The sequence below is a fragment of the Rosa chinensis genome, chromosome 4 (assembly GCF_002994745.2).
Source record: "Rosa chinensis cultivar Old Blush chromosome 4, RchiOBHm-V2, whole genome shotgun sequence".
Lineage (NCBI taxonomy): Eukaryota > Viridiplantae > Streptophyta > Magnoliopsida > Rosales > Rosaceae > Rosa > Rosa chinensis.
This window is the reverse complement of record NC_037091.1, coordinates 37,801,729-37,829,105: the sequence shown is the minus strand read 5'-3', so window position 1 is coordinate 37,829,105 and position 27,377 is coordinate 37,801,729. Positions and strand designations below refer to the sequence as shown.

Here is a 27,377-nt window from a genome sequence, read left to right as displayed (position 1 = left end):
AGAGGAAGAGAGCCTAAGATATATGAGGTACTGGAACGTACACTGATACGCTCAACAAGTAGAGTAGTCGGTGGACACGACCAGACATTAACGACGTCGTCGGCTACACGCCACAGCCGACAGAATATCATTGGCTTTGCTTTTGCATGCACTTTTTAGTCTCTTTTACACCTTGTGTGCCTTCAACTCCGGTCGTGAAGACCATTTTCAATTCTTTAAGGGGAAAATGGTGTCTGCATATAGTCACATAGATTTGCAGAACAACTGAGAGATGCCTATTGTAAAATTTTGCAAATCAACTGCTCCTTTCAAATTTTAATGCCTATAACAGGTACGGTGGAAATAAAAAAGCGAGCCACGTAATACCTCAGTTATCACTATCTCTTAGAGCAAGTTCACCCGTAGTTAAAAAATGTCAAGGTCGAGAAGTCAAGAATTCGACCAGTCAAGATACTGTTCACTGGACATAGGTTTACACCCATTTTTTTCTTGACCGGTCAAAACTGTTCATCTTTCACTGTTCATCCACTTTTACGTTATTTAGGGGGTCGTGAAAATTGACTTTTTATACGTTAGGAATTTGGGAAAACTTCCTTCATAAAAGTTGTAGGGTTCGTCGATACGATCTCGTGCATATATGGAACTCAATATTCGGAGTTCGTATGAATTTATTATGAATTTTTGAAATCTAAAATTTTTTCTATAAATAGCCAAAAAAAAAATTTCTATTTTGTTTCAAAGGACGAAATTTTTTCTTTTTTTCATTTCCGCCCCCCCTCCGGTTCTCTCTCTTGCAGCTGCACCAGACCTGGCGGGTTTCGTCCGACCCGACCCCGATTTTTCTTCGTCCTCCGGCCAAGGACCCGGCTCCCCCCGAGGTTGCCTCACCTCGTCCGGCCGCTCCGTGGCGTCAGCCCGCCCAGACACTGCCCCCAGGCCGAGATCGAAGCAACCCCAGGCGGGTCTGCTTGCTGTTGCTGCTTCAGTTTCTCCTTGCTGCTGCCCCTGAGGTCGCCTCACCTCTTCTCTCTCCGTAGACGTCACCCACGATTGGGTGTGGGCCGAGCTGGCACAGGCCTTGGCTGGGCAAGGAAAATGTCATCCTCTTGCCTTTTTTCTTGACTGAAGTCAAGAAAGTTCATCCTTTGCCCGGTCAAGCTTCTGTTGGTGGAATAGAGTTTTTTTTCTTGCCCGGTCACCACCTCAGCAAATCCATGCTTTGCCCGGTTAAAGAGGAACCGGTGGACTTGCTCTTAGTAGTGAGGCATTAGAATGGAACATCGAAGCATTAGCCTCTGACTGTTACACAAGGTACGTGGAAAACAAAAAAAATGATTCACCTAGTGTAATTCTTACTCTGCAATTTATGTATACCATTATTTAGGAAAATCTCAGAAGTCCCTCTCTCCAAAAAGTTTTTTCTCAAGGCTTTTGTATCTTTTGCACCTCTGGTCCTCTCTTTTTGTGTGGATTATATTGATGAGATGACAAACTTCAGTAGCAAGAATAGGCCAATGGGGAATGAAGGTTCAGAGCGGTGAAAAAAGAAATAACAATGTTAGATTACTTAAATAATAATGTTTTATATTTAAAAAAAAATTATTATTAATCCTCACACAATGAGTTATTATATGTAATTTCACGCCTTTAAAAAAAAAAAAGCTGACATCCTTTAGCCTAACAAAATTTATACGCAAACATAGCACCTTGAATGAACTTCCATATTCAATGATTGACGCTAGCAATTTATCATGGTAGCCGAGCAAAAATACATACCGTAATGCTCATATGATTAAGAATAATAAGATAACAAAACCCTAAGGCAGCCGTTGATCCTGTTGTGCGCTGTCATTAAAGTCGTGACCCTTTTCCGACATCAGATTTTCAAAATGCTTCAAGGCAACATCCTTGTGTGGAACTGCAGTCAAATAGTTAATAGTGAGACTCAACGAGCACTTATTGATATCATGATCCAAGAAACCTAGCCTCATCTTTCTGTCAGAAACCCTAGCACAAAGAGGTGTGGTCTTTTTGGGAAGTAGAAGTTGGTGACTCTCCATCGTTCTCTTGGAGAAGCATTCTAAATAGAAGACCTATGTTAAAGGCAGGAGTGCAAAGGCGTATTGAAATTTTTAACGATCACAATCGTTTATAATGACATCCCTTAAAAGTTAAAACTTTAGGAGCAATAACAAACCAAGTTTCCTTATCACCAGTAGCCAAAGCTTGGTGATGAACTAAAGTTAATAGAGAAAACGAAGGGCTACTAGTATGTCGTGAAGAAAAGTAGTCTGGTTTTTTAGTAGATTTCTCTATGATTTCCTTTTTCTTCCGGAAACACCTTTTTTTGTCTTTTGGTGTTCAAAACTTAGAAATTTAGCTTCACTATTCAATTGGCCAAAATATCAAAAGTTCACTATTATTCTGATCTGCTACACATGATGTGGTCATTTTCTCTTAGCTAAATAAAAAAAAATGAAAATCCATATTTTCCACATGTGGGGATAGCCTACAGTCAAGTACACAGTACGCATAATCCCCTTACTTTCTCACCAAACCACACCCAGAGACGTGTCCCGTATTTCCCCCACCTTATCCCCGATTGATGAATCATCCTCCGCGCCCCCACCAAGGGGGTCCCGCACCACCATCCCCGCACTCTACGCCAAAAATTCCAGTCCATTTTTACCAGATCCACCCACCAAACCCCCATCGGGCAATTCTGACCGTCCATCTCGACCTCTGAACCTATTTATACACCCTCACTCTCTCTCAGTCCCTTCGCAATTCCCTCACTCTCTCTTCTAACCCTACCCGTCGGAAGATCCAGAGAGTAGAGCGAGTAGAAACCGAAACCCGACCCGATGGCTCTCTGCGTCGAGAAAAACAGCTCCGGCCGCGAGTACAAGGTCAAGGACATGTCCCAGGCCGACTTCGGCAGGCTCGAGATCGAGCTCGCCGAGGTCGAAATGCCCGGTCTCATGGCCTCCCGGGCCGAATTCGGCCCGGCCCAGCCCTTCAAGGGAGCCCGCATCACCGGATCTCTCCACATGACCATCCAGACCGCCGTCCTCATCGAAACCCTAACCGCCCTCGGCGCCGAGGTCCGCTGGTGCTCCTGCAACATTTTCTCCACTCAGGACCACGCCGCCGCCGCCATTGCCCGCGACAGCGCCGCCGTCTTCGCCTGGAAGGGCGAGACCCTCCAGGAGTACTGGTGGTGCACCGAGCGCGCTCTTGACTGGGGCCCCGGCGGAGGCCCAGATCTGATCGTCGACGACGGCGGTGACGCCACTCTTCTGATCCACGAGGGTGTCAAGGCCGAGGAGCTCTTTGAGAAGACCGGGCAGCTACCCGACCCGTCTTCCACCGATAACCAGGAGTTCCAGCTGGTTCTCACCATCATCAGAGATGGCTTGAAGACCGACCCCAAGAGGTACCACAAGATGAAGGACAGGTTGGTCGGTGTTTCCGAGGAGACCACCACCGGAGTCAAGAGGCTCTACCAGATGCAGGCCAGTGGCACATTGTTGTTCCCTGCTATCAATGTCAACGACTCTGTTACCAAGAGCAAGGTATGCCTCTTAGATCTGGCCTTGCTTTCATTTTCTGTTTTGAGATCTGAAATGTTTTCGAATTACTTTGTGATTTGGTTATTTAGATCTGATGAGTTGTTCGTTTTATGTTGATTAGATCCACTGTTTCATTTATATTCACTGAAAGTAGGAAGTAGGAATGCCCTGCTTTGATATTAGTTCTTTTTTCATTGCATTTGGTTTAATATTTAGTATGTTGTTAATCCAATTTCAATTGTTTTATACTTGTTTACGCTTAACTGTTTGATAACTATTATTAGGAGGTTCTCTGTTTTTATTGTCGATCCAGCCTCACGTAAATGTTTGCTTGGAAACCAATAATTGAAGATAGTTTTTTTTTTATCTGTGCACAATTTGGCAACTTGTATTATCCCGTGTTTCTTTAATAGTAGTGGCTTGCATATCCGGTTTCATTTCACGCTGATTCCAAAATTTACCGATTGAAGTCATGTTTTTTTCTTTGCTTATATTGTGCCCAAGAATTTGACGACTTGTATTATATTGTATTTCTTTATTAGTAGGGATTTTGTCTATCCAGTTTTATTTCACTGCCTGATTGTGAAGTTCAGCAATTGAATTAATATTTTGTTTTGTTTGTGTATAACAGTTTGACAACTTGTATGGTTGCCGTCACTCTCTTCCTGATGGTTTGATGAGAGCCACTGATGTTATGATTGCCGGAAAGGTTTCTGTTGTCTGTGGATATGGTGATGTTGGAAAGGGTTGTGCTGCTGCCCTCAAGCAAGCTGGATCCCGTGTGATCGTGACTGAGATTGACCCAATCTGTGCTCTTCAGGCTACTATGGAGGGTCTCCAGGTTCTTCCCCTTGAGGACGTTGTCTCTGAGGCTGACATCTTTGTCACCACCACCGGAAACAAGGACATCATCATGGTTGACCATATGAGGAAGATGAAGAACAATGCCATTGTTTGCAACATTGGGCATTTTGACAATGAGATCGACATGATTGGACTTGAGACATACCCAGGAGTGAAGCGCATCACCATCAAGCCTCAAACAGACAGGTGGGTCTTCCCTGAGACCAAGTCTGGTATCATTGTGTTGGCTGAGGGCCGTCTCATGAACTTGGGTTGTGCCACTGGACACCCCAGCTTTGTGATGTCCTGCTCTTTCACCAACCAGGTGATTGCTCAGCTTGAGTTGTGGAATGAGAGGAAGACCGGCAAGTATGAGAAGAAGGTCTATGTCTTGCCCAAGCACCTTGATGAGAAGGTTGCTGCTCTTCATCTTGGAAAGCTTGGAGCCAAGCTCACCAAGCTCTCCAAGGACCAAGCCGACTACATCAGCGTTCCAATTGAGGGTCCATACAAGCCTGCTCACTACAGGTACTGAAAGGCTTCCAGGGAGATGAGAACTAAGAAGAACTTTATATTTGGACGGGCTGAATATTTTTTTTTTATTTTTTTGTTTCATTTACATTTCGAATGAGTTGTGCTAGAACTCTAGGTGCTTAATTTTGTTAGTAGTTTTTGTGGTGGGCAAGGTATGGTTGGGAAAGCTATGGATGATTAGGTCTCGCTTGAAGACCTGGGATGGGGTTTGAATAAGGATTGAAAGGTGGGATGTGTGGGATATATCTGCTGCGGTATTTGTTTGGCTGCATCTGTTTATCCATTTACTAGCACGAAAAAGAGTTCTAGAAAAAAAAATGAATTAAAGTGCTTCATTTAGAATTTTGGTTCAATTAATAGTAGTTTTATTCTGTTTCGTTAACATTCCACATTTCCAATATATGACTGTCGTGCCCAAATGCTTGGATTACTGAACTTCAAAACTAGTTTAATTTAGGCACGCTGGATGAAAGAGGGGTAAGCTCAAATGGTTTATGACATCCTTGAGAAGAGCGAAGAATTGATTAAGCTATCCAGGGAGAAATACCCGCACCCTAAACCTTCGTGATCGTTTCAGTGTTGTTAAGACTAATGGAGAGAATGTTACAAACAATACCTGAACTAAGGTTCATTTTTAACTTCAGTATCCGACTATGCAAAACTATCACTTTGGTACCCCAAGTTTGAAGTCCGATTCAAGAATGGTACACTCTGTCCATCACAGCGTTAACTAGCTAGCGACGTGGCAAACCAAACCATGAGGGCCATCACAGCGTTAACTAGCTAACCATGTGGCATATTTTGAGGGTCCTCATGGTTTGCCACGTAGCAAAGACTTAACTCTGTGATGGACGGTGTGTACCATTCTTGGGTCGAGCTTCAAACTTGGAGTACCAAAGTGATAGTTTTGCATAGTCGGGTACTGAAGTTAGGAGTCGGCCTTAGTTCGGGTACTGTTTGAAATATTTTCTCAGACTAATATTAGTGGGGAGTTGGGTTCTTAGGCGACTGTAGAAGTGGATCCGTTTGTATAAGTTGGCCAATGCGGGGCTTAATATGGTTGTGGGTGGTTGGTCCCTTTGGTTGGTGAAAAAGTGACGTTTCTATCTTTGGTCTTTGGTTGCTTTCCACCTCAACAAAATATGATATTTTCTAGTTATGTGAATCAAGGACCAAAATATCGAGTTTCGAGGAAATTTCGATGGTCTCAGAAACGGAAATTTTGAGGATATATCGATTTCGGTAAATAATCAAGAAAAATGATGGAAATTTTAAGTAAAACGTTTAGATATGTTTATTTAATCAAGGGAAAAATTCTGTTTAGTTCTTGTACTATGACTCTATCATCGTTTCAGTCCCTGACATTCTAATTTAATCTGAAAAGTCCCTGAGGTTACAATTTTCGTCTAATAGGTCCTCACCGTTAAGATTCCGTCAAATTGGGCTTTTAAGTTGCTGATGTGGCAATCCAAGTCACGCATCTAATTGTGTGCCACGTCAGCCAGTTAATGGAGCCTTTAGACGGTGAGGACCTATTAGACAGAAATTGTAACTTCAGGGACTTTTCAGATTAAATTAGAATGTCAGGGATTGAAACGATGATAGAGTCATAGTACAAGGACTAAACAGAATTTTCCCCTTTAATCAATTGTCTACTATATATGAAAAGAAAGTCTTAATAAACATTGTTATATAGTAATTTGTAATAATTTAAGATGAAACGGTAAATGCTGAATCACCTACAACTCTGAAAATTTTAAAAATAAACATCTATTTTTTTTTTTTGATGGTCGGAAACCCAATGGGAGGCTAGGCCATTACATATTATATACATTCTTTGTACATATCATACATTACACCTTGAATTGCATGAGTAACTTAGAATCACGCAGAAGACTTATGAGGTACAAAATTCAAAATGTAATTGATTGTTCTATGTTAGTTTTTGATTGAACATTTACCTAACCTTTCAGATTTGTAGGCAAAATGAATATATATTAGAATGTTGCAATGATAACACAAGTGTAGGTGTAGCAGAGTTGGCTAAGGCTCTTGCTCAAAGAGCAATGAAGTGACCAAGGTTTGAGCCTTGGTAACTTTGTTGATTTTTTTATTGGAATTTTTGGCCAACTATATATCAGCCATGTGATGTTGATGTTGCATGTGACTGATGTGAGAAAGGGTGGTAGAGTGGTGGTGACTTTGCGTGTGATTGATGTGAGAAAGGGTGGGAAGAGTTGGAAGGTTCCGGAAATTACCCAAAATTTCAAAAAATATCGTCAATTTCTCGAAAATTCCGGAAATTTCGGGAAATTTCTAAAATATCCGTTGAAATATACTTGGATGGTCACGGAAATTACCCAAAATTTTGCAAAATATCATCAATTTCTCGATATTTCCGGAAATTTCCAAAATATCCGTCGAAATATACTTAGATGGTCACGAAAATATCGACACAAAAAAAAAACGAAAATTTCAACGAAATATCGCCGAAACTTTCGATTTTTTAGTCCTTGGTTGTGAATGATGATGAGATGTGGGCGTCGGCAATCTACTAGAAAAGCAAAATGATTCAATCGGCAGAAACGTTCAAATCACTGTAATCTTCTACTTTATAAAAAAACTTTGGAACTTTTAAATACAAAAACCTATATAAAATCATTGTAAACCTAATTTCTCTTTTAATTTAATGAGGGTAAGAAGAGAAATAAAAAAGTCAAATTTCTATGTGTTTTTCTTCCTGTCAATTGGCAAGCTGAGAGTGAGTGTAGCTCATCCACACTCAAGGTGAGTGTGTGCCTAGCACTTTCCTGCAATTTGAATAGGATTCTGATTTGTGAGCAGTCCCATTGGACCAAAGGTGAAATTCTAAAGGGTTCTTAATTTTCAAACTTGGGCACATTTAATTTTACTTAATGTTTTTTTTTTTTTTCTTTCCAGGTGGCAGAGCTAGGTTTTGTCCTTGATGGGCTGATAGCTAGGCCTGGAGCCTTGACATCTTTTGGTCCTGATTTTCTTGGATCAAGTAGGACAATTGGGTTTTTACACCCATTTTTTAGTTAATTTCTGTTTGAACTTGGTCTATTACTATGCGTTGTCTAGTTTATAGCGGAATATGCTTACTTTAAAGGGTCCTTGACTCAAAGCCCAAAAATGAGCAAAAATTATCTCACTTACCCCAGCAACAAATTTTTATTCCCCTGTACCCGATTTAAACTTAATTGACATTTTTACCCTTCGCCTAATTAAAAAATTACATCGTGCCGTTTAAGATCTAAACGTGTTCTCTCTCTCTCTCTCTCTGTGCCAGCGTAGTCTAGTACGCTGCGGAACTGTCACCAATCAGTTTCTTCTTATCTTTAGAATCCAAATCCTCCGACGAAGTCTCCCTTGCCGCACACCCCTCGAAAACATCCCAATGCTCCAAACCCTTCATCTTCTGTTTGGGAAAGCAACTATATGTCTCAAAAACCCGGTCCAACTCCATCAAGTTGTCCTGTCCCTTCGTCGGATCGTTTTATTCCCCTTTTTCTTTCTTTTTTAGTTAATTTCCTTTTCTTTCTTTCTTTTCTTTCATCAAATTTCTCAAACATTTCATTGCATTAAACTAGAGCCACAAAAGCCCCAAATCTTTCAAAACCCAGATGCTCCTGAGAGCTCCAAGGCAGTGATCAAAAACCCTAAAACAGCTTCACAAGATCTTCTTCTCTATTCCATAGCTCAAACCCAACTCATTATAAAGGAATTACACCCATATGAGAACGAAGCAGGAACACTACTAGTCTACTGCTATCTAGCCTCACGGTAATAGTGACCTCGCTCTCGTCCCTCTCCTCAATTCTGAACCAACCTTGCCTCACAGTACAACCTGACCCGACCATGGAAGCCGGAGTGGAATAAGTTTCCGGTGACGGAGAAGGAGAAGGCAAGGCAAGGAGTGAGGATGATTGGGCTGATGGAGGTGGATGTGGTGGATCTAGATTCGGGTTTGAGCGTGAAGCGAAACAGGTCGGATATTGAAGAAATCGTTATGCGAGGCGGGTCCGTCATGTTAGGGCTGGGTCGGGTGGTTTTACACCGGCGATGTCAGGGTTATGCACCTGGACGGGTATCTAGAGATGGGCATAAGGATTGTGGTGGTGATCGGTGGTGGTGATGGTGCTGGGATTAGAATTAGAATTAGGGTTTTGGTGATATTAGAAGTTGGTTGAGTTTGGTGGGTGTGGATTTGGAAGGTGGAGGAGATGCGGTGGTCGCGGGGGTCGAGCTTACTGGGTTTGGGTATGTAGAGAGAGAGAGAGAGAGAGGGAGAGAGAGATCTGTTTTTTTTAAATTTTTTTTTAAAATTTTTACCAAAAAAATGAACCAGAGTGGGAGAGTACTAAATTATCATTTGACAAATAAATAATGACATAAGAGTTAATGGTGTCATTGACGTCGTGTCTATATAGTGGGTCGGAATTCGGATTTCGTGTACTAAAGTTCATAATTTGTAAGTTCATGTACACAAATGCATAGTGGGTCTTAGTTGGTGTACTTTTTTTTCCAAAAAAAGAAGAAGGTTTTATTGGGGGCCAATAGACGTTTTATATTGATGTAATCTCTCGTTTTTTTTTCTTTAATTAAAGTTTTATTTGTATAATTTTAAGAAGATTAGTTCCCATTTCGATAATCAAAACGTCTATTGGGGGGCAATGCATGGCTGATAGTCGTCTATTGGGGGGCAATACATGGCTGATAGTGGTCTATTGGGGGCAAAAAAAGCCTTTTCAGTGAGATTTTCAGCAAATTTCTGTGGGGGGTAGCCGGTGACCGGATTTCGGTGGTCGTTGACCGGGCTCCGGTGAAGTCTCCCATGGTTTCTCTATCTCCATCTCTAAATAACAAAGAGGTGAGGGTAAAATGGTATTAAATTTTTTTTTTTAAAAAACCTTAATGGAGTATTAAGGAAGACCTCCTTATTTGGGTAAGAGAGAATTAAAAAAACATAATGGGGTAAGTGAGAAAAAAATATCTAAAAATGAGGTAAATGGACAAAACCCTACTTTAAATAAAGTGAGCAAGACATGTCTAATTAATAGACCTATCCCATATACCACCATGGTATCACCACAACTTATCATTTGTCTATAGACAGCAACGGAACGGTTTGTAATGACCATTCTGGCATGACATTTTTATCGATAAAAATCTATGTGATGATTTATTCAAAAAAAAAAAAAAAAAAAAACAAAAAGAGAGATTCATCAATAAGATAAAATCCAACTAATTAATAGACTATTCTATTTAGAATCCTTTGAGGCTAGTTCGCTTGTTTCTCAAACTGTTAATATAGACTTGGCTCAACTTTTATATAAAACCCACAGGTCAAAGTTAAGTTCACTAAATGATTTATCTCTATAGCTTTCATGTTGTGCGGCTCTACCGTGACCTATAGGGAAACAATACAGATCCAAGAAACAAGTGCATAGGTTCCTGAAGAGTGAAGAGAAGATGGATTGCCTAAAGACAGGAAGATGCAGTGGCTGACAATGGAGGAAACTGAGACTAAAGGGGCTAGCCGACATCTAATTCTTCTACAACTATTTTAATCTCAAATAAGAATGGCAATATACATGAATATGAGGTACATGAAGGTGATAAGGAATCATGCCTCATTGTAAATGTCAAGGAATTCAATTCATCTTCTTCTGATGTTAGACCAGCAGGCTTGGACATATATTCCAAAGGGAGTTACACAATCTCCAATACACTATGAGGCCAGAAAGATGGTCATGTGACCACAAACCCCAAATCCGACTAAATGCCAGATCTGTGGTAGCAGAAATGTAAATAAAGCTTGGGATTGAAAGTTGTATATTAAGGTTGGGATTGAAAGTAGTACTTAAGCTAAAATGTAAATTTACTATATTCTAAATGTCCTATACTGTTCATAAGCACTGTTCATACCAGTAGTGGAATGGCGGTTTTGCCCTCGATTTTTTCTTTAACTTACTGCCCTACCATTCGGGAGTCTGCTTTCAATTTTTCCTTTCTTGAGACTAAAATTCTGTGAGCCGATTTGTATCAATGTTGATTTCTGAGCTCGATTTGTATCAATGTTACATTTATGGAATTACACATAAATTTTTCCTTTACTGCTTTGAACAAAACCTAAGCTTCTCCAGGTTCCAGTGCTTGATGAAAATATCTCACACTCAGGGTGAATTACATCAGATTAATTTGGATTTAGAACAGAAAAACCTAAGTACCCTATACTCACTGATTCCCGGGCCAAAGGCAACCCCAATTCCTAGCTCCTGTTTCATTTGGCTCCCATTAGGAAGTAGCCAAACTTCACGAGTTGCAGGATTGCAAATTTGGATTTCCAAGCCTGTCACTACTGCTCGAGTCTTAAATGAATGAGGAAACCAAGGATAATTAGTGAAACATATCAACCCATTGTAGGAAGCAATCATACATAGAGATGGCATATTTTTTAAACCAGGAAGATTGATTGTTCCGGTGATCACCCCGTCAGCATCCATGAAATACAGTCTTCTTTTAGCATCTATAAAAGGATAAAGTATATAGATGGACTTTTCTCTTCGGGAGCTGCAACAGAAGACTTCTCTCTGGCTAACAAACCAGGAGAGGGTGGATTTGGCTCTGTTTTTAAGGTGAAGTCCCAATTTAAAATTCCAATAATTAAGGAGCTCTTAATTTCAAATCCAAGCATTTTGAAGTACAGACAAAAATTTCTAAATGAAGATTGTGAGTTAAGGAATTGAACTTTATGACCAAACAAAATTGATAACGCAAACACTTAACGTTGGATTATTGATTCAGGTCAGTTATTCAATCAACATATGATTGCTGTGAAAAGATTGTCCATGAGAGTTGAAACTGAGAATCTCTAGAGAATAAGAAGCTTTTGATGATAAATACTCTCACACTTTATATCTAGTACAGAGGCATATTTATACAACTTCATACAACCCTAATTCTAGACTAACAAGGAAAGTAATCAATCCCAATTACAATCCTGATTCTATACAATTGGTATAATTCTATTGATCCTAATAGTATTCCTAAAATAGCTATGACTCACAACAATGAGTACATGACAAGGCACTGAAGAATTCAAAACTGAAGTTATGCTCATCACAAAGTATCTGGTGAAACTATTAGGATGCTGTATAGAGAAAGCAGAAAAGATGTTAATCTATACGAGTATTTGCCAAACAACAGCTTGGACTCTTTTCTTTTCGGTACATTTGGACAGATTTTTTTGCTTTTTGTATTTTTATTTTTTGTTGCCAGTTGTTTTATGTCAGTTATGAAAGTCAAAATCTTGATACAGATAAAACTAGAAGATCCATCTTTGATTGGAGAAAGCGGTTTGACATAGTCATTGGAGTTGCTCGTGGGATATTGTATCTCCATCAAGATTCAAGGGTGAGAATTATCCGTAGGGATCTAAAAACCAGCAACGTTCTTCTAGGTGCTGAAATGAAGCCAAAAGTTTCAGATTTTGGCACCAGAATATTCAATGGGGATCAACTACAACATGAGACGAACAGAGTTGTTGGAACCTAGTAAGAATCACTTTTGCACACATTTGGAATCAAATGCCATATAATCACTTCTCATATTTTTATTTTATTTCTTGTCCTTTCGGTATTTGCAGTGGTTAACTTATATGTCACCGGAGTATGCAGTGTATGAGAAATTTTCAACAAAGTCAGATGTATTTAGTTTTGGGGTCATATTGTTGGAGATTGTAAGTAGCAAGAAAAACAATGATTCTTATCAGGAGGATCATTCTCGCAATTTGATAGGTCATGTAAGTAAAAGAAATTTATGCTAACAGTAAAATTTTGTAATTTTTTTCTTATTTAGATGATGCTTTGAGCTGCACAGGTTTGGGATCTATGGACAGAACAGAGAGCCTTAGACATTGTGGATTCATCACTAAAGTCATATCATATTGATGAAGACCTGAGATGCATTCAAATTGCGCTCTTATGCCTGCAAAAAGATGCAGCGGATAGGCCAACTACGCCAGAAGTTGTTCTAATGTTGAGTGCATGGTGAAAGAGCTCTTGCATCGCCTCAACGGTCAGCATTCATCTTCAAATGCAATAATGCTGATCCATTGATAGAAGAAGGATCATGTTCTACTAATTATCTGACAATGACTGAAACCGTAGGTCGATAGAGAGGCAGCTCTAAGTGGCTGCATATAGACTGCTTTTATGGGACTACGGTGAACATACATGCGCAGATCAAGAAAACTTTGGATGATGAATGTTCTTCTTCTCTTTCTTTTTCATTACTTTGCCGCCTAGGCTGGAGGAGACTTTGGTAGAACAACACTGATTTCTTGAGGCAAAATGTTTATTTTTCAGTTTTGCTCTCTGAATTACATTAAGATTTGAAATGCATGTAATGCATTAGGAACTCATAGTCATTCTGATTACATACCAAACTTCTAGACCTGAAAACAACGTGTTAATTATCATGAAATTCCTATATGGATGAAATGTTAATATGAAGATTGTGAGGATCTTTTTGTTCAATAATGTATCGACTGTGCATCCAATATTATTAAAGGAAAGTGATGGTTGGGGTGAAAACCTGTTGGTCTAAGTCAGACTTTGATGTATATTTCTATCTCTTTCTTCAATAGTTCTGCTATTTTATTAATATTAAGGTTTGATTATTCAAGTTAGATAATGCAGATAATTCTTTTCAGGAGGACTACGCATTCTAAACACAATGTTTATTATATGGTCTTCTTTAGTCTTGCCACATCTTTTGCATTGCAATGTCCGCTTATAAATAGGATTCACTAAAGTATTCCTATAAACATTCAGCCAGAAAGAAAAAAATAAGTTACCAGGAAGCTGCTTATAGCATACACGTAGCTCAGTCCATGTTTAAACAAACACATAGTTTTTAGTCCAATCTTTCCTTGCAACTTTGAAATAAAACGAGAGGATTACTGGCTAATTAACCAAATTGATAATAGTTTATAGACCAACATCAAGGGGTTTATTATTTCTATAAAATTGAATCAAATGGCCACTGAATCACTGGCAAGTTAGCCAAAATGTTGCTGAAGAGTTTGCTTTGCCATATAATAAAGCTTTCACTTTTACCATCCTGGGTCAGAACTAGGTTTCCTGACCAAAAGTAACGCATATAAGGCGTTTCTGTTTATGACTGATTGAGACATATTTTCAGACCATATAGTAATGTGTGAGCATAAATTACTAGTTTCCGTACCTGTCTATTGTGAGCACACCTGATGTATCATTGAGGGGGTTGTTTCTGTTTGCCACCCACACCACTGTTTGGTCAGATATCTTAGACATGGAATACCAAGTTCCAAAATAGCTGTAGCTAGAGTTTCTGGGGCTGAAGAAACCTAATTCAAAGTCGTTGCCACTGGACACTAAAAGGTTACCATCTTTTACTTGTTTTTCGTTTCATGTTATTGTGTCTTTCGAAGTGCACAATTGAAAAAGGAGGATGAGAAACAGAGCTTTCAGTAACATTTTCTGGGGATTTGCAGGTATGAAAAACTCAAATGTAGTTTAAATTTTTTTTTTTTTTTGTGTGGATTGGTGTGTACACATCGATATTATTTGAAGTTGACAGTTTTGTTTATGGTGAGGCAGGTCTGGTAATTTTGTCTTGTAATGTAGACTTTGATTATTCATAGACTGTTGTGTTAAACAAATAATGAGGAAATGATTATTGAGACTAATTCTTAGGTGCGGCTACCGGCACCACGTGTATAGTGCGGCTGCCCAATCAAGTCTCAGAGTTTTTTGTCTTTATTTCGGAATTGTCCCTAGTTTTTAAATGTGAAATACCCAAAATATCCCTTACTTGGGTACTGATTGGTCAGCCGCACCACCACCCCAGAACCTCTCAAAGGCCAACAGCCAACTTGAGCAGAAAGATAATGTTCTGGATTAACTACGAATCCCTTGACTTAGCACAACATAATCAATGGGAACCACAACCTCAAAAAAAAAAAAAAAAAAAAAAAAAAAAAAATCAATGGGAAACAGAAGGAAGGCTAAGTCAGCAAAAGCCTCATCTTTCTTCTTTAATTGGTTGGCCTTTGACTTTGTGCAACTTTGTATTGATCATCACGACGATGTCAATTAAAGATTAACAATTTCTTGGTTGAATGTTTCTGGGGGAGACACACACAGACCAGCGCCGCACACAGTTGGGGTTTAGCAAAAAAAAAATAAAATAAATTGATAACTTGATAAACTAAACCATTGGCTAGCAAACTAATTAATTAATCAATCAATGATTAATTAATTAATTAGCCATTTTTCACTTCACTTCATTTTTTCTTTTTCTTCTTGTCTCTTTCATGATTCGAAGTTATCTATGTCTGCCATTGTTTTCATGTTGAGTGGTGAAACATCTCCTCCATCGCCTAACCAGCCTGCATATGTTTTCAGAAGAACCTCCAGCACTGATGCTGATCCATCAGTACCGAAACGATTATATTCTATAAACGACTTGACAATAACTACAGTGGAAGCTCGATAATGATACAAGCTCTTGCTGTTTGTAATTATCACACGTACGTAACTCTTTTTGTTGTAGTTCGTTATTAAATTTACTGCTTTGCTAGGCAAGCACACGATTAAGTTTATCATCATGTGATGTACTATCACATTCATTGGCCTTCAATTGATACATTAGCATTGCGGTAGTAGACAATCACTCGCAGCTGTTTCATTCTGGTTCAGGAAGAAAAGGTACGTACATAGGAACAGGACTAAAGAGAATGTTTTGGCGTTTCTCCCTTCAGTTTTCCGTTTTGGTAAAACGAAAACAAAATAATCAGATACTTCGTTAGTGCATACTCCATTGAGTCTCAGCTAAGAAAATCATTTTCTTACATTATTATATGAGTCATATAGTCAACATCCAAGACCATTTTAGTTTAAATTAAACTCAATCAATTTTTCCTCGGTCAACATCCAAGACCATTCTAGACAGGTCATTGTCAATTTGTTGTGCATAATTGACAAAATGTGTCCTATTGGACTGTTGTGAAAGTTCAGAAAATAAGAAGATCAACGTAAGACGACTATAAACATTAGAAAAGTGCCATTGTTTCATACTAACAAAGTTGCAAATGCCCAGAAAATGTTGTTCAAAACTCTGCTTCTCTTCTTCCTCTTCAGATTTTGCGATTCCAGGGACACCATAACATGGAACGAGGAACAACTAAAGGATGATGGAGGAGTTTTAGTGTCCAAACAAACCAAATTCGAATTGGGTTTCTTCAGCCCCGGAAATTCTAGCTACCGGTATGTTGGAATTTGGTACTCTTTGGCTGAAGTATCTGAAAAAACAGTGGTGTGGGTCGCAAACAGGAACAATCCCATCAATGATACGTCTGGTGTGCTCACAATAAACAGGTATGGAGATCTAGTCCTTTATGCTCATAACATGGAGAGCACTCCTATTTGGTCTACTAATGTGTCGCGGTCGGTCCAAAATGTTAACTCAAGCACTTTATCTGCACAGCTTTTAGATACAGGAAATTTAGTTGTATTCCAGGCTGATCTCTCTATATGGCAAAGTTTTGATTATCCCACAGATACTCTAATTCCAGGTATGAAAGTTGGGGTGGATTGGAAAACTGGTCTAGAATGGGTTTTAACATCTTGGAAGTCACAAGAGGACCCTGGAACTGGGGACTGTACCTTTAGGCTAAGTTCAGATCAGATTGCATCTCCCCAATTTGTTCTGTATAAAGGTTTGAGTAGGTATTGGCGAGGTGATCCGGCGCCAACGCCTAGTTTGGTCACTACTCAAGAGGAAACTTATTATTTCATGAATGACCTCGCAATTACAAGAACAACAGTAACTGATTCTGCCTTAGAGCGCCGTACATGGGATGATGGTGGCCTTCAATGGAAGGAAGACTTCTCTGCACCGAAGTCCCGGTGTGATTGGTATGGACAGTGTGGTGCCAACAGCAAATGTAGCCCTGACAATGTTAATATGTTTTGGTGTGATTGTTTACCAGGGTATGTGCCTAATTCTTTAAGTGATTGGAATCAGAAAAATTGGTCAGGTGGATGTGTGAGTAATCGACTTGGTTTGTTGAAGTGTGGCGATGGAGATGGGTTTGTGAAGGTGGCAAAAGTTAAATATCCAGACACATCGATAGCAGAATCGTTAAAGTCAGGAATGAGTGACAAAGAATGTGAGCAGGAGTGCCTAAGAAATTGTTCTTGCACTGCATATTTGAGCTCTGAAAATGAAGGGACTGTTGATTGCTTGACATGGTATGATGACTTGATGGACATTTTAGTGTACACAGAGCTTGGACAAGATCTCTACGTTCGTGTGAATGCAACTGTGTTAGGTACTAATCTGGATATAAGTGTTGAATATCAAAATTACTTGTTTTTTATGTCATTGTTTACTAATCATTTGTCACCCTCTTATGTAGCGGAAAATGGCGGAAGATCAGAAGGTTTCTTGGAAAGGAGAGGTATGCTGGCTATTCCAATCCTTTCTGCTGTGCTAGCAATGGTACTAATCATTGTGCTTGCATGTTGGTGGCGTAAGAAGAACAGGAACACAAAAGGTGAAAGACATCGACGTTCTCATCTATTTTAATTAACTAGTTAAACTGCTTTAGTTGTTATGGATGGGAAGGTAATACTTGTTCCATCTGTAAATCACATGAAAGAACAACAAGATCATCTGCATCTTGAAATCATGGACTAAAGTGATGATCTTATGCAGTTAGAACAGCGAGGATAAAATGATGTAGAGAATTATTGTTTTTTGTTTAGGCATAGACTTTGTGGAGGCAGAGGAGCTTGTGGAAACCCAGAGACACCCTGAATTGCAATTTTTCGATCTTGACACAATAATAGCAGCCACAGACCACTTCTCTCGTGTCAATGAACTTGGCCATGGTGGTTTTGGCTCTGTTTATAAGGTATAGCAACAAATTTCTGAACATTTCTAGGCTCTAAAAATCTCTTTTTGTTCTGGCATGGCTGTTTCTTTCACTGTTCTTAATTAATTAATCAACAGTTTAGTTTCTCCTTAAAGTTATTAACTATGTGAAGGATTGATATTGGACATAACTTCAGGGTCAGCTACCAAATGAACAGAAAGTTGCTGTGAAAAGATTGTCCAAAACTTCAGGACAAGGGATCGAAGAATTCAAAAATGAAGTTTTACTTATAGCAAGACTTCAACACAGGAATCTAGTGAAACTTTTAGGCTGTTGTATAAAGGGAGAAGAAAGGATGTTAGTGCTAGAATACATGCCTAACAATAGCTTGAACTCCTTTCTTTTTGGTACGTGTAGATGAAATAATGGTTGGTTCAAGCCATTTCTCAAATATAAAGAATATCTTTGAAGATTCTTTACTAAAGAGTACCATTTGCATTTTGATGTAGATGACACAAGACGGTCCTTCTTGGATTGGGAAAAGCGCTTTGAAATTATCAACGGGATTGCTCGTGGGATTTTGTATCTTCACCAAGACTCAAGATTGAGGATCATCCATAGAGATCTGAAAACTAGTAATATTCTTCTAGATGCTGAGATGAACCCAAGAATTTCTGATTTTGGCATGGCTAGAATATTCCACGGAGACCAATTGCAAGATAAGACAAGGCGAATTGTTGGAACATAGTAAGAATAATAAATAACACATTTAATATCTTGATTATGCCATTCTTTTGCTATGACATTCTACATTGTTTGTACACAGTGGCTACATGTCACCAGAATACGCAGTATTTGGGAGATTTTCAACGAAATCTGATGTATTTAGTTTTGGGATCATAATGTTGGAGATTGTAAGTGGCCGGAAAAACAATGGCTCTGATCTAGAGGATCCTTCCATGAACTTGATAGGACGTGTAAGCAAAACATATTTTTCTAACATTTTTTCCCTTAGTATTCATTTGTTTTTTAAACTAAATTTCAACTACAGGTTTGGGAGCTCTGGGGAGAAGGCAGAGCCTTAGATATTGTTGATTCGACACTGAAGTCATATAAGCCTAATGAAGTCATGAGATGCATACAAGTTGCGCTCTTGTGTGTACAAGAAGATTCAAAGGACCGACCTGCCATGTCAGCCATTGTTTTCATGTTGAGTGGTGAAGCATCTCCTCCATTGCCTAAGCATCCGGCATTTGTTTACAGAAGAGATTCCGACGCTGATGTTGATCCGTTACATGCAAACGGAACTGATTCTATAAATGACTTGACAATAACTACAATGAAAGCTCGATAATGATGCAAAACTTAAAATTCTGACAATATGTACCGGTGTTTATTTAATTAATTTTTCATCAGAATTTTCTGTTTTTAATTTCCTATCCATTTTCTATCTGTTTCTATAAATCAAATAAGATTATCTAATCCAGTTCCTAATATCAATATATTCCATACAGGGGTACCAAACGTGCCATTCTGCATTTAAAGAAGGAAAAACCATTAAGTCAGAATTTAATGGTACATAGAAGGAAACCACTAGCAATGGATGGATCAGCTGATCAAAGATAGGATTACTTGTGCTAGACTTTCCTAATTTATTTTTGGTTTTCAAGTTTGTTAAGGAAAGTATAATTTCCTAGTGATTAGGGGAGAGACAGACTTTTGTCCTAGTAAGTAGTGACTATGAATCATGGCCTCTCGGTAATTTAGTTGTATTCATGGCGTGAGATTGTGTACTGCTAGCAGTCTTCTGGTGCTTAGTTTTTCATTGAATTGCAAGCAAACTTTCACTGATCAGTCTATGGCGAACTTTAACAGAATCAATACTGCTTTGCTTCTTCTCTGTTCACTGATCTGTTTCCTACAAGGAGTTACATCACTTGGTATCAAGTATCAACTATGGCCAACGTGGCGACAAGTTGGCCATAAAAAAAAAAAAACTTGGCGACAAGTTGCTAATGCCACAGCAAGTTGTGAACCTATTAAGCTCCAATAAAATCAAAAAACAAGAATTTATGACACAACTCCTCAAATACTAGCAGCATTTGCAAATTCAGGCATTGAGCTAATTGTAACAATTGAAAACGCTGCTGGGTGAATTAACCAACCCCAAGCAGCCCTTCTTTAGGTTAGCAATAAATATATCGTCGACAAAAAATGCATCCCTGTTGTAAAACAATATTGAAAAAATTTGAGAGAGAGAGAGAGAGAGAGAGAGAGAGAGAGAGAGAGAGAGAGAGAGACGTAGATAATAGAATGTGTGTATTATTCATCTCATCATGAGGAGCCTTATATAGGACTACATGGTGTACACAAAAGGGTAATGCTTAATTACAATTCAATCACTCTTACAATTACAACCTATCAATCACCAATCTATAGGGATAGACACCTATTACTCAACATCTATTTACATGATTATCCACAAATATTTATAACACTCACCCTTGGATATTCCATGTCAATAGTGTTGCATAGGCTATGCACTTCTAAGTTGCCTCGTCAAAAACCTTGCCAAGTAATAAAAAAAAACCTGTGGGAAAAAACAACCCTGGTCGAAGGAGAAAAAGAGCACAACGTGCATGAGTGTGGAGTAGTCATATCACAACTTCAGAGATAGGTGAAGTCTTCTATCAGCATCATAAGTAGGTAGTATGTCTATGAGAGGGATGCATTAGAGTTGCTGCACCAAAACTTTTCCCGGTAAACCCAGTGGGAGAAACCCGTGGTCAAAGGAAAAAGATGAGCAAATGCGTATATGTCAAATCAAAGCATCTTCAGGATGTACTATAATTGGGGTAACCATGCTAAAGATGTGTCTCGTTAAAACCTTGCCAGGTAACAAAACCCGATGGGACAAAATAACCCTGGACGAGGGACAAAAAGAGTACACGATGGTCAAGTAGGTATGCTTCAGGATACTGCCCCTGATTTCGACGCCCCCTGAAAATTACATGTCAGGTAATTCAGATAGTTTACGTAGACCAATATCTTGAACATGCTTCTAGAATGTAGACTTTGGTAGTGACTTGGTGAAGAGGTCTGCATGATTGTCTTCAGATCAAATCTGCTTAACTTCAATCTTCTGATGCTCCTGTTATTGCTTATTGAAGGAGAACTTAGGTGCAATATGTTTGGTGTTGTTCATTTTGATGAAACTCATCTTTATCTACTCTATGTAAGCAGCATTATCCTTGTAGATAATGGTTGGTTCATCAATGGTGCAATGCAGTCCACATGTACTTCGAACATGCTTTTGTGATGGCTCTCAATTGTATACATTCACGTACTGCTTCGTGAAGGACTAGAATCTCAGCATGATTTGAAGAGGTAGCAACAATGGTCTATTTTGTAGGCTTTCAAGAAATTGCAGTATTCCCAATGGTAAAGACATAACCAGTTTAGGAATGCGCCTTATGCGGGTCTAATAGATAGTTTGTATCAGCGTATTCCAACAAGGCGAGCATCATTCTGAGGATCAAGGGGGTTTGATCCATTCCTTGATGCATAGGGATAGAATAAGCCCATATCTGCCATACCTTTAAGATAGCGAAAAATGTCTTTTATGCCATTCCAGTAGCGGCCTGTTGGCGCAGAACTATATCTAACTAACAAGTTCACATCGAATGAGATGTCTTGTCTAGGGCATTGAGCCAAGTACAATAATGCACCTATTGCACTTAGATATGGGACTTCTGGCACCAATATCTCTTCGTTATCATCTGCAGGACGATACGGTTCTTTCTAGACTTCAGACGACCATGGGTGTGCTTGCTTTTATCCTCATTAAAGCGTATTAACATCATCTGGATGTAATTTGGTTGAAATTTTATCTGCACTGTGCTCGGGCTCCAGGTCGAGACAATAGTTTGTTCTCCTAAGGCCTTTCATCTCAAATTCCGACTTTAGGTGCTTTGCGGTTTCCTTGATCTCTTCAGGAGTATCAATCAAATTCATGTCTTTGACATAGACCGTCATAATTGCAAACCCGAAACTTGTTTCCTTAATAAGCATACATGGGCATAGTTTATTATTCACATATCCCATCCCGATCAAATATTCATTTAGACGGTTATACCACCTCCGTCTAGATTGTTTCAATCCATCAAGTGAACGGGGCAAAGCTAATGAAGAGCGTGTTCCATGGTCTAGAACTTATTTGCATCGGGTATATTAAGTCCTTCAAGAACTTTTATGTATATCTCTGTATCATGATCCCCATGGAGATAAGCTGTGACCACATTCATAAGCTGCATATTTAGTTTTTCGGAAACTACCAAACTGATAAGGTAGCGGAACGTTATGACGTCCAATAAGGGAGAATACGCCTCCTCGTAATCAATCACAGGGCGTTGAGAAAATCCTTGCGCCACTAGACGAGCCTTGTGTGTCACAATCTCATTTTTCTCATTACGCTTCCTTACAAATGCCCATTTAAATCTTACAGGTTTAACATGGAGAGGAGTAGGAACAACAGGTCCAAACACCTTTCTCTTTGTCAAGGAATCTAATTCGACTTGGATTGTCTATTTCCTTTTTGGCCAGTCGTCTTTTTGTTAATATTGATCAACAAAGCAAGGTTCGGTTTCATCGCTTGTTATAGTTTCAGTGGCCACCGCAAATACAAACACATCATCGATGATAATCTCATTCCGATTCCAAATCTTACTAAATTTACCGAGATTTCTTTATTCTCGAGAGTGGGTTCAAATGTTGGAGCGTCCCCCAACATCGTCTCTTTTAGGACAGACCCATAATCTGGATTTATCTCTTGAGATGAATCGGTTTGGGATTGTGGTGTCGAAGGGATTCGTTTGTGCCAAGTTTACCCTCTTCTGAGGATAAGAATCATTCGAACCTAATGGTCTACCTCGCTTCTGGGCACAGACATATGACTGGTTAGCCGCCATGGTCGTACCTCGTCCATCTGGGATGACACATCCTACAGGGACGTCTATCCTTGCAGGCATATTTACAGCAGGTATATATGATATTGTCACTTTAGCTAGATCAGAGAACGTGTTAGCAAAATAGCCACCCTCAAGTATAAGGGCCAAGTTATAGTGTAGAGGATTATGAGTAGGGGATATCGTACCCAAGGGATTGGAAAACCCACTCTAGCTAAGGAAAACCTAAAGGGTGCTAGATGAATATGCAAATGTACAAGTCATAAACAAGAGCTCACAAGTGAACCAAAGTTCATGGTGAATATATGCAAGATGGTGTAGTAGTTTGATTTTTGGCTTTGAAAATGGTTTCGAATTAAATTAACACAAAATGAAACTTGAAATGTAAACTAGGCTATGTTAAACTAGATGTGATAAAATGGATGGAAGTTAGAGCTTTAGGTTGTTCACCATAGGCTCCCTTGCATGCATTGATGTTCAAACTATAAGTAATGCAATCCCAAATATCCAATTACCCTCTTAGCATCCGGATAGGACTACTAAGACCTAAACTCATTTTATTTTATCAATTTCCACCGGATAAGTGTGAAACTAACTACCCAAGAACAAGTTACATTACCGGATAAGTATCAATTCCTTGATTCTAGATGCATAAAGATTTGAGTTTAGATAATTAAACAAGCAAACCAATCCTAGATCTAGGTGATTTTAACTCACTACCTTCACATACACACCTAGTGTGCTATCATGCTTTCAATGTCTAAAGCTAGCTATTCTCTAAACATTGTTCATGTAATGACAAATACGAAGTATTCAAATTAGCTAGATTCAAATACAAGCATTCACTTCTTGAATTAGCATGTGAAGATGATCATGGAGAATGCATCAAATAAGACTCAAACATTAATTCATTACAAGTTTGGCTAGGGCTTTCAACCCTAGCCCCAACAAACTAACTACTCACTCATAATCAAATACATAAGCTTCAGCATGTTTATGAACATCAAACTAAAAAGTAGGGATAGAGAAGGGACTAGTGATAATCAAGTTGAGGATGGTGTAGATGAACTCATGTGATGCTAGACTCCTCTCCTTCTTCTTCAAAGGTTGATAATGGAATATGAGATGTAGAGATGATCAAGTGGTGAAATAGTGGAGTAGTGAAGCTTTTTGTCTATGAAATGGAATGGGTAGATGGAAAAGATGATGAAGGTTGTGGTGGTGGTAATAGAGGTTTTATGAAGGAGATGAAGAGAGAAAGAAGATGTTATGGATTCAGGAAATGGTCCTCTATGAGTGTGATGAAGGGATGTTTATATAGAGAAGATAGAGAGGAGTATGATAGTGGAAATAATAATGAAAGTGGAATAAATGAGATGGAATATGATAGTGGAAGTATGGAGGTGGAGTATGGATATTATGGGTTCACTTTCTGCTCCTTTATTCCTTCAATTATATCTCCACCAAGTGATGCAGAACGGATGGCAGCCCAATTTGAAGAACAGTTAGATCGTGCTAAAGGAGGAAAACGAAAAGTGACTAGTAGACAGGAAACAGCTCGGTGTCCGATTGGGACGTACCTTACCTTTCCGGAAAAGGAATCGCGCTAGAAACAAGACTCATCGTTTTGCCATAAGCTGCTTTCGGGGTCGTTTAGGGCCTCAAAACTGCATTTTTCTATTTTACCCGTTTTTGGTTTTCCTAGTTATTTTTGGGTTGTTTTCGTTTTTATCCATGGGCTTTAGGGTTTCATTGTTAGTCTCCCTAGGGTACTTTTCTCTTATTTATGCAGCCGCAAACGGCTGCAGAACGCATCTTTCAACTTTTAATCAATAAAATAGAGATTTTCTCTTTTATCTCTGGTGGATTCCAGAACCCTTTTGTTAGATTTATTGCTGGTAAGCCTAGTTATCATTCCGACTGCGTCACCAAGAATTCGGAATGGGCCTCTGACTTCTTCATATAAAATGTTCCTCCATGAGTGGAGATTATCTTAGTAAAATTTCAGAGTTAAATTCACTGTGGTTCAGCCGTAAATGCTTCTGAAATATGTACAGATCAGGTTTTCCAGTTTTCATTTTTCAGAAAATTGGACTGACTGTTTGAAGGCTTTCCACTCAAAACTAGCTCTGGAACTCTTCATAACCAATGATCCTTGGGATGTCTAGGATGAAACTGAAAAGTTTCAACTCATTCGGAGTTCGTTTGGTCAAGCGGCTACCCCTCCTTTCTTATCTAGCTCACTTTCTCCTAGCCGGAGTAAGAAAATGTGCTAAGGTTGACTTTTTAGTGCATCTCCATTCTTCTCCATCATTTCCTAGCATGATAAGGAAAACATAATAAATATATATAAATAAACACAAAGATTAAGCAAAACTACAAGATTAGGGAAATAATGAAATTGGATTAGTCAACATTAAATTTAGACTTTAGAACAAGTAATTTCTATGTTTTAGGGGACAAATATGTATATGAATTTTGATCAAACAGAAAGTGTCTGGCATATTGTATTCTATACTCTATAGATCTAGAATTATCCACACTTCACTATTTTCGTGCGGTTTGGGGATCAAGATGAGACATTATGGGGACATTCCATGTTAATTCACGCCGTTCATCAGGAACAATGACGTTCTTATCTCCCCTTGATGGCGGGAAGACTGTCTCATTAAATTAAGTGACAATCCGTAAATCTAGTGGTAAAGAGATCGCCTGTCAAGGGCTCTAAAGAGCATATAATGGATGTGACTCATAATAGACATGTATGCCCATCCTTTGTTGAGGACCCAATTTTGTACATTGTGACGGCACAGTTGGCATGAGGACTGCATACCCAAATGCACGTAAGTGTGAAACATCATCAGGTTCGTACCCAGTCATTAGCTGTAACGCGGAGTAAGGTAGGTAGCAGTGGGCCTCAATGGGACAAACATAGCTGCATGCAAAATTGCATAGCCCCATGCAGAAATTAGAAGCTTGGTGCGCATTACTAAGATTCCATTTGCAAGACCATCTTGGGTGTGAACATCAAAAACTATATGTTTAGCCTCAATCCCAAGGGATATGCAATAATCATCGAAAGACTTCGATGTAAATTCTCCAGTATTATCAAGTCTTATGGACTTGATGGGATAATCCGAGTGGTGAACCCTTAATTTCCTAATCTGGGTGAGAGTTTAGCAAAAGCAGCGTTTTCTTGTGGACAATACTGTAACATGTGATCACTTTGTTGATACATCAACCAAAACCATTAATATTTAACTGGTCCACATGGTGGTTAGATATATATGTCCACAAATTTCCCTTGCATTATGTGCAGAAAAATGGAGGTGTATGTACTAGAAAATTGACCCATGCTTTGCCATGGGTTTTGTTCTTGTAAAGAAATTAGAAGGATCCTATGGACGGGAGATTATGGCTGTGTGCATATCAAACAAAGTCCATATCAATTCAAAGCTTAGACACCGAATAACAAAACTATCAAAAGATAGCAGCTTGTAATTAAGAAACAATTGAAGGGCAAAAACGTATTTTCATATATATGCAGACACAAAATTGTGATGGAAGACTAGGGGTAAAATCATAATTTTACTGTTACATGAACAGCATGACCAGGGGTAAAATTGTCTAGAAATTTAAATTATCTAGTGGACCAAAGGTGAAATTCTAAAAGGTTCTTAATTTTCAAACTTGGGCACATTTAATTTTACTTCATTGTTTCCCTTTTTTTTTTTTTTTTTTTTTTTTCCTTCAGGTGGCAGTTAGGTTTTGTCCTTGATCGGCTTATTGGGCTGATAGCTAGGCCTGGAACCTTGACAGCTTTTGGGCCTGATTTTCTTGGATCAAGAAGGACAATTGGGTTTTTACACCGATTTTTTAGTTAAGGGATAATGACCATTTACACAATTTAAGCTTAAAAATTGCCCACTTACTCCACTAAGAGTTTTTTAATCTCATTTACCCAATTTAACATTTTATGACAGTTTTGCCCTTCGTATGATTAAGAAACTGTATAGATGTCACTTTTTCATATCTCTTCTCACTCTCCACTCCGCCGGCTCCCTCTCTCCTTTCTCTCTCCTCGATCTCCACCTCCATTTTCTCTCTCTCTCTCTCTCTCTCTCCACGCCGCCGGTACCCTCTCTCTCTCCTCACTCTCTCTCTCTCTCTCTCTCTCTCTCTCTCTCTCTCTCTCTCTCTCCACGCCGCCGGTACCCTCTCTCTCCTTTCTCCATTGGGTAATTTTCAGGGAGATCTGTTGAGGAGAATTATTTCTAGAGACGATTTATCTCGAAAAATCGTCGTTGACAAGCAGGTGCAAGATTCCGACGACGCTGAGCTGAGCCTGGGGCTGTCATTGAACTGTCAGTTTGGAGTGGACCCGAAGGCCAAGGAGGAGACAGAGGATGAATGGAGGAAGAGGAAGGAGTTGCAGAGCTTGAGGAGAATGGAACGAAGCGGAAGCGATCGGAGAAGCAACAGAAGAGTTATTCGAAGCTGCATAGGGGTCAGAGCCGG

At 39.1% G+C, this 27,377-nt stretch overlaps 2 protein-coding genes across 4 annotated transcripts; both read left to right on the top strand.

Annotated features, from left to right (window-relative positions):
* Positions 1-2,772: 2,772 nt before the first annotated feature.
* LOC112196969 (adenosylhomocysteinase) lies at positions 2,773-5,302 on the top strand. The gene is made up of 2 exons (XM_024337474.2): positions 2,773-3,575; positions 4,204-5,302. The coding sequence occupies exons 1-2, from the start codon at positions 2,865-2,867 to the stop codon at positions 4,948-4,950; spliced, it is 1,458 nt and encodes a 485-aa protein (XP_024193242.1). The 5' UTR covers positions 2,773-2,864; the 3' UTR covers positions 4,951-5,302.
* Positions 5,303-16,074: 10,772 nt separating this feature from the next.
* On the top strand, positions 16,075-19,327 carry LOC112199234 (G-type lectin S-receptor-like serine/threonine-protein kinase RKS1). Of its 3 annotated transcripts, XM_040517949.1 has the most exons (8): positions 16,276-16,393; positions 16,576-17,349; positions 17,437-17,574; positions 17,786-17,934; positions 18,092-18,302; positions 18,405-18,642; positions 18,722-18,872; positions 18,947-19,327. In XM_040517949.1, exons 2-8 carry the CDS (start codon positions 16,593-16,595, stop codon positions 19,247-19,249), a joined length of 1,947 nt encoding a protein of 648 aa, XP_040373883.1. In that variant the 5' UTR covers positions 16,276-16,393; positions 16,576-16,592; the 3' UTR covers positions 19,250-19,327. The 3 variants fall into 3 exon arrangements, with proteins under 3 accessions (XP_024196047.1, XP_040373882.1, XP_040373883.1); XM_024340279.2 differs by having other exon boundaries at positions 16,075-17,349; XM_040517948.1 differs by lacking the exon at positions 18,722-18,872 and having other exon boundaries at positions 16,076-17,349; positions 18,947-19,068.
* Positions 19,328-27,377: the final 8,050 nt, after the last annotated feature.

Bases quoted from the DNA above. Each gene is read 5' to 3' on its own strand.
- LOC112196969 (XM_024337474.2), top strand. From the start codon at position 2,865: ATGGCTCTCTGCGTCGAGAAAAACAGCTCCGGCCGCGAGTACAAGGTC. The intron at 3,576-4,203 runs GTATGCCTCTTA...TGTGTATAACAG, and splicing joins ACTCTGTTACCAAGAGCAAG to TTTGACAACTTGTATGGTTG.
- LOC112199234 (XM_024340279.2), top strand. From the start codon at position 16,119: ATGTTGTTCAAAACTCTGCTTCTCTTCTTCCTCTTCAGATTTTGCGAT. The intron at 17,350-17,436 runs GTACTAATCTGG...CCTCTTATGTAG, and splicing joins TGTGAATGCAACTGTGTTAG to CGGAAAATGGCGGAAGATCA. The intron at 17,935-18,091 runs GTATAGCAACAA...ACATAACTTCAG, and splicing joins GTTTTGGCTCTGTTTATAAG to GGTCAGCTACCAAATGAACA.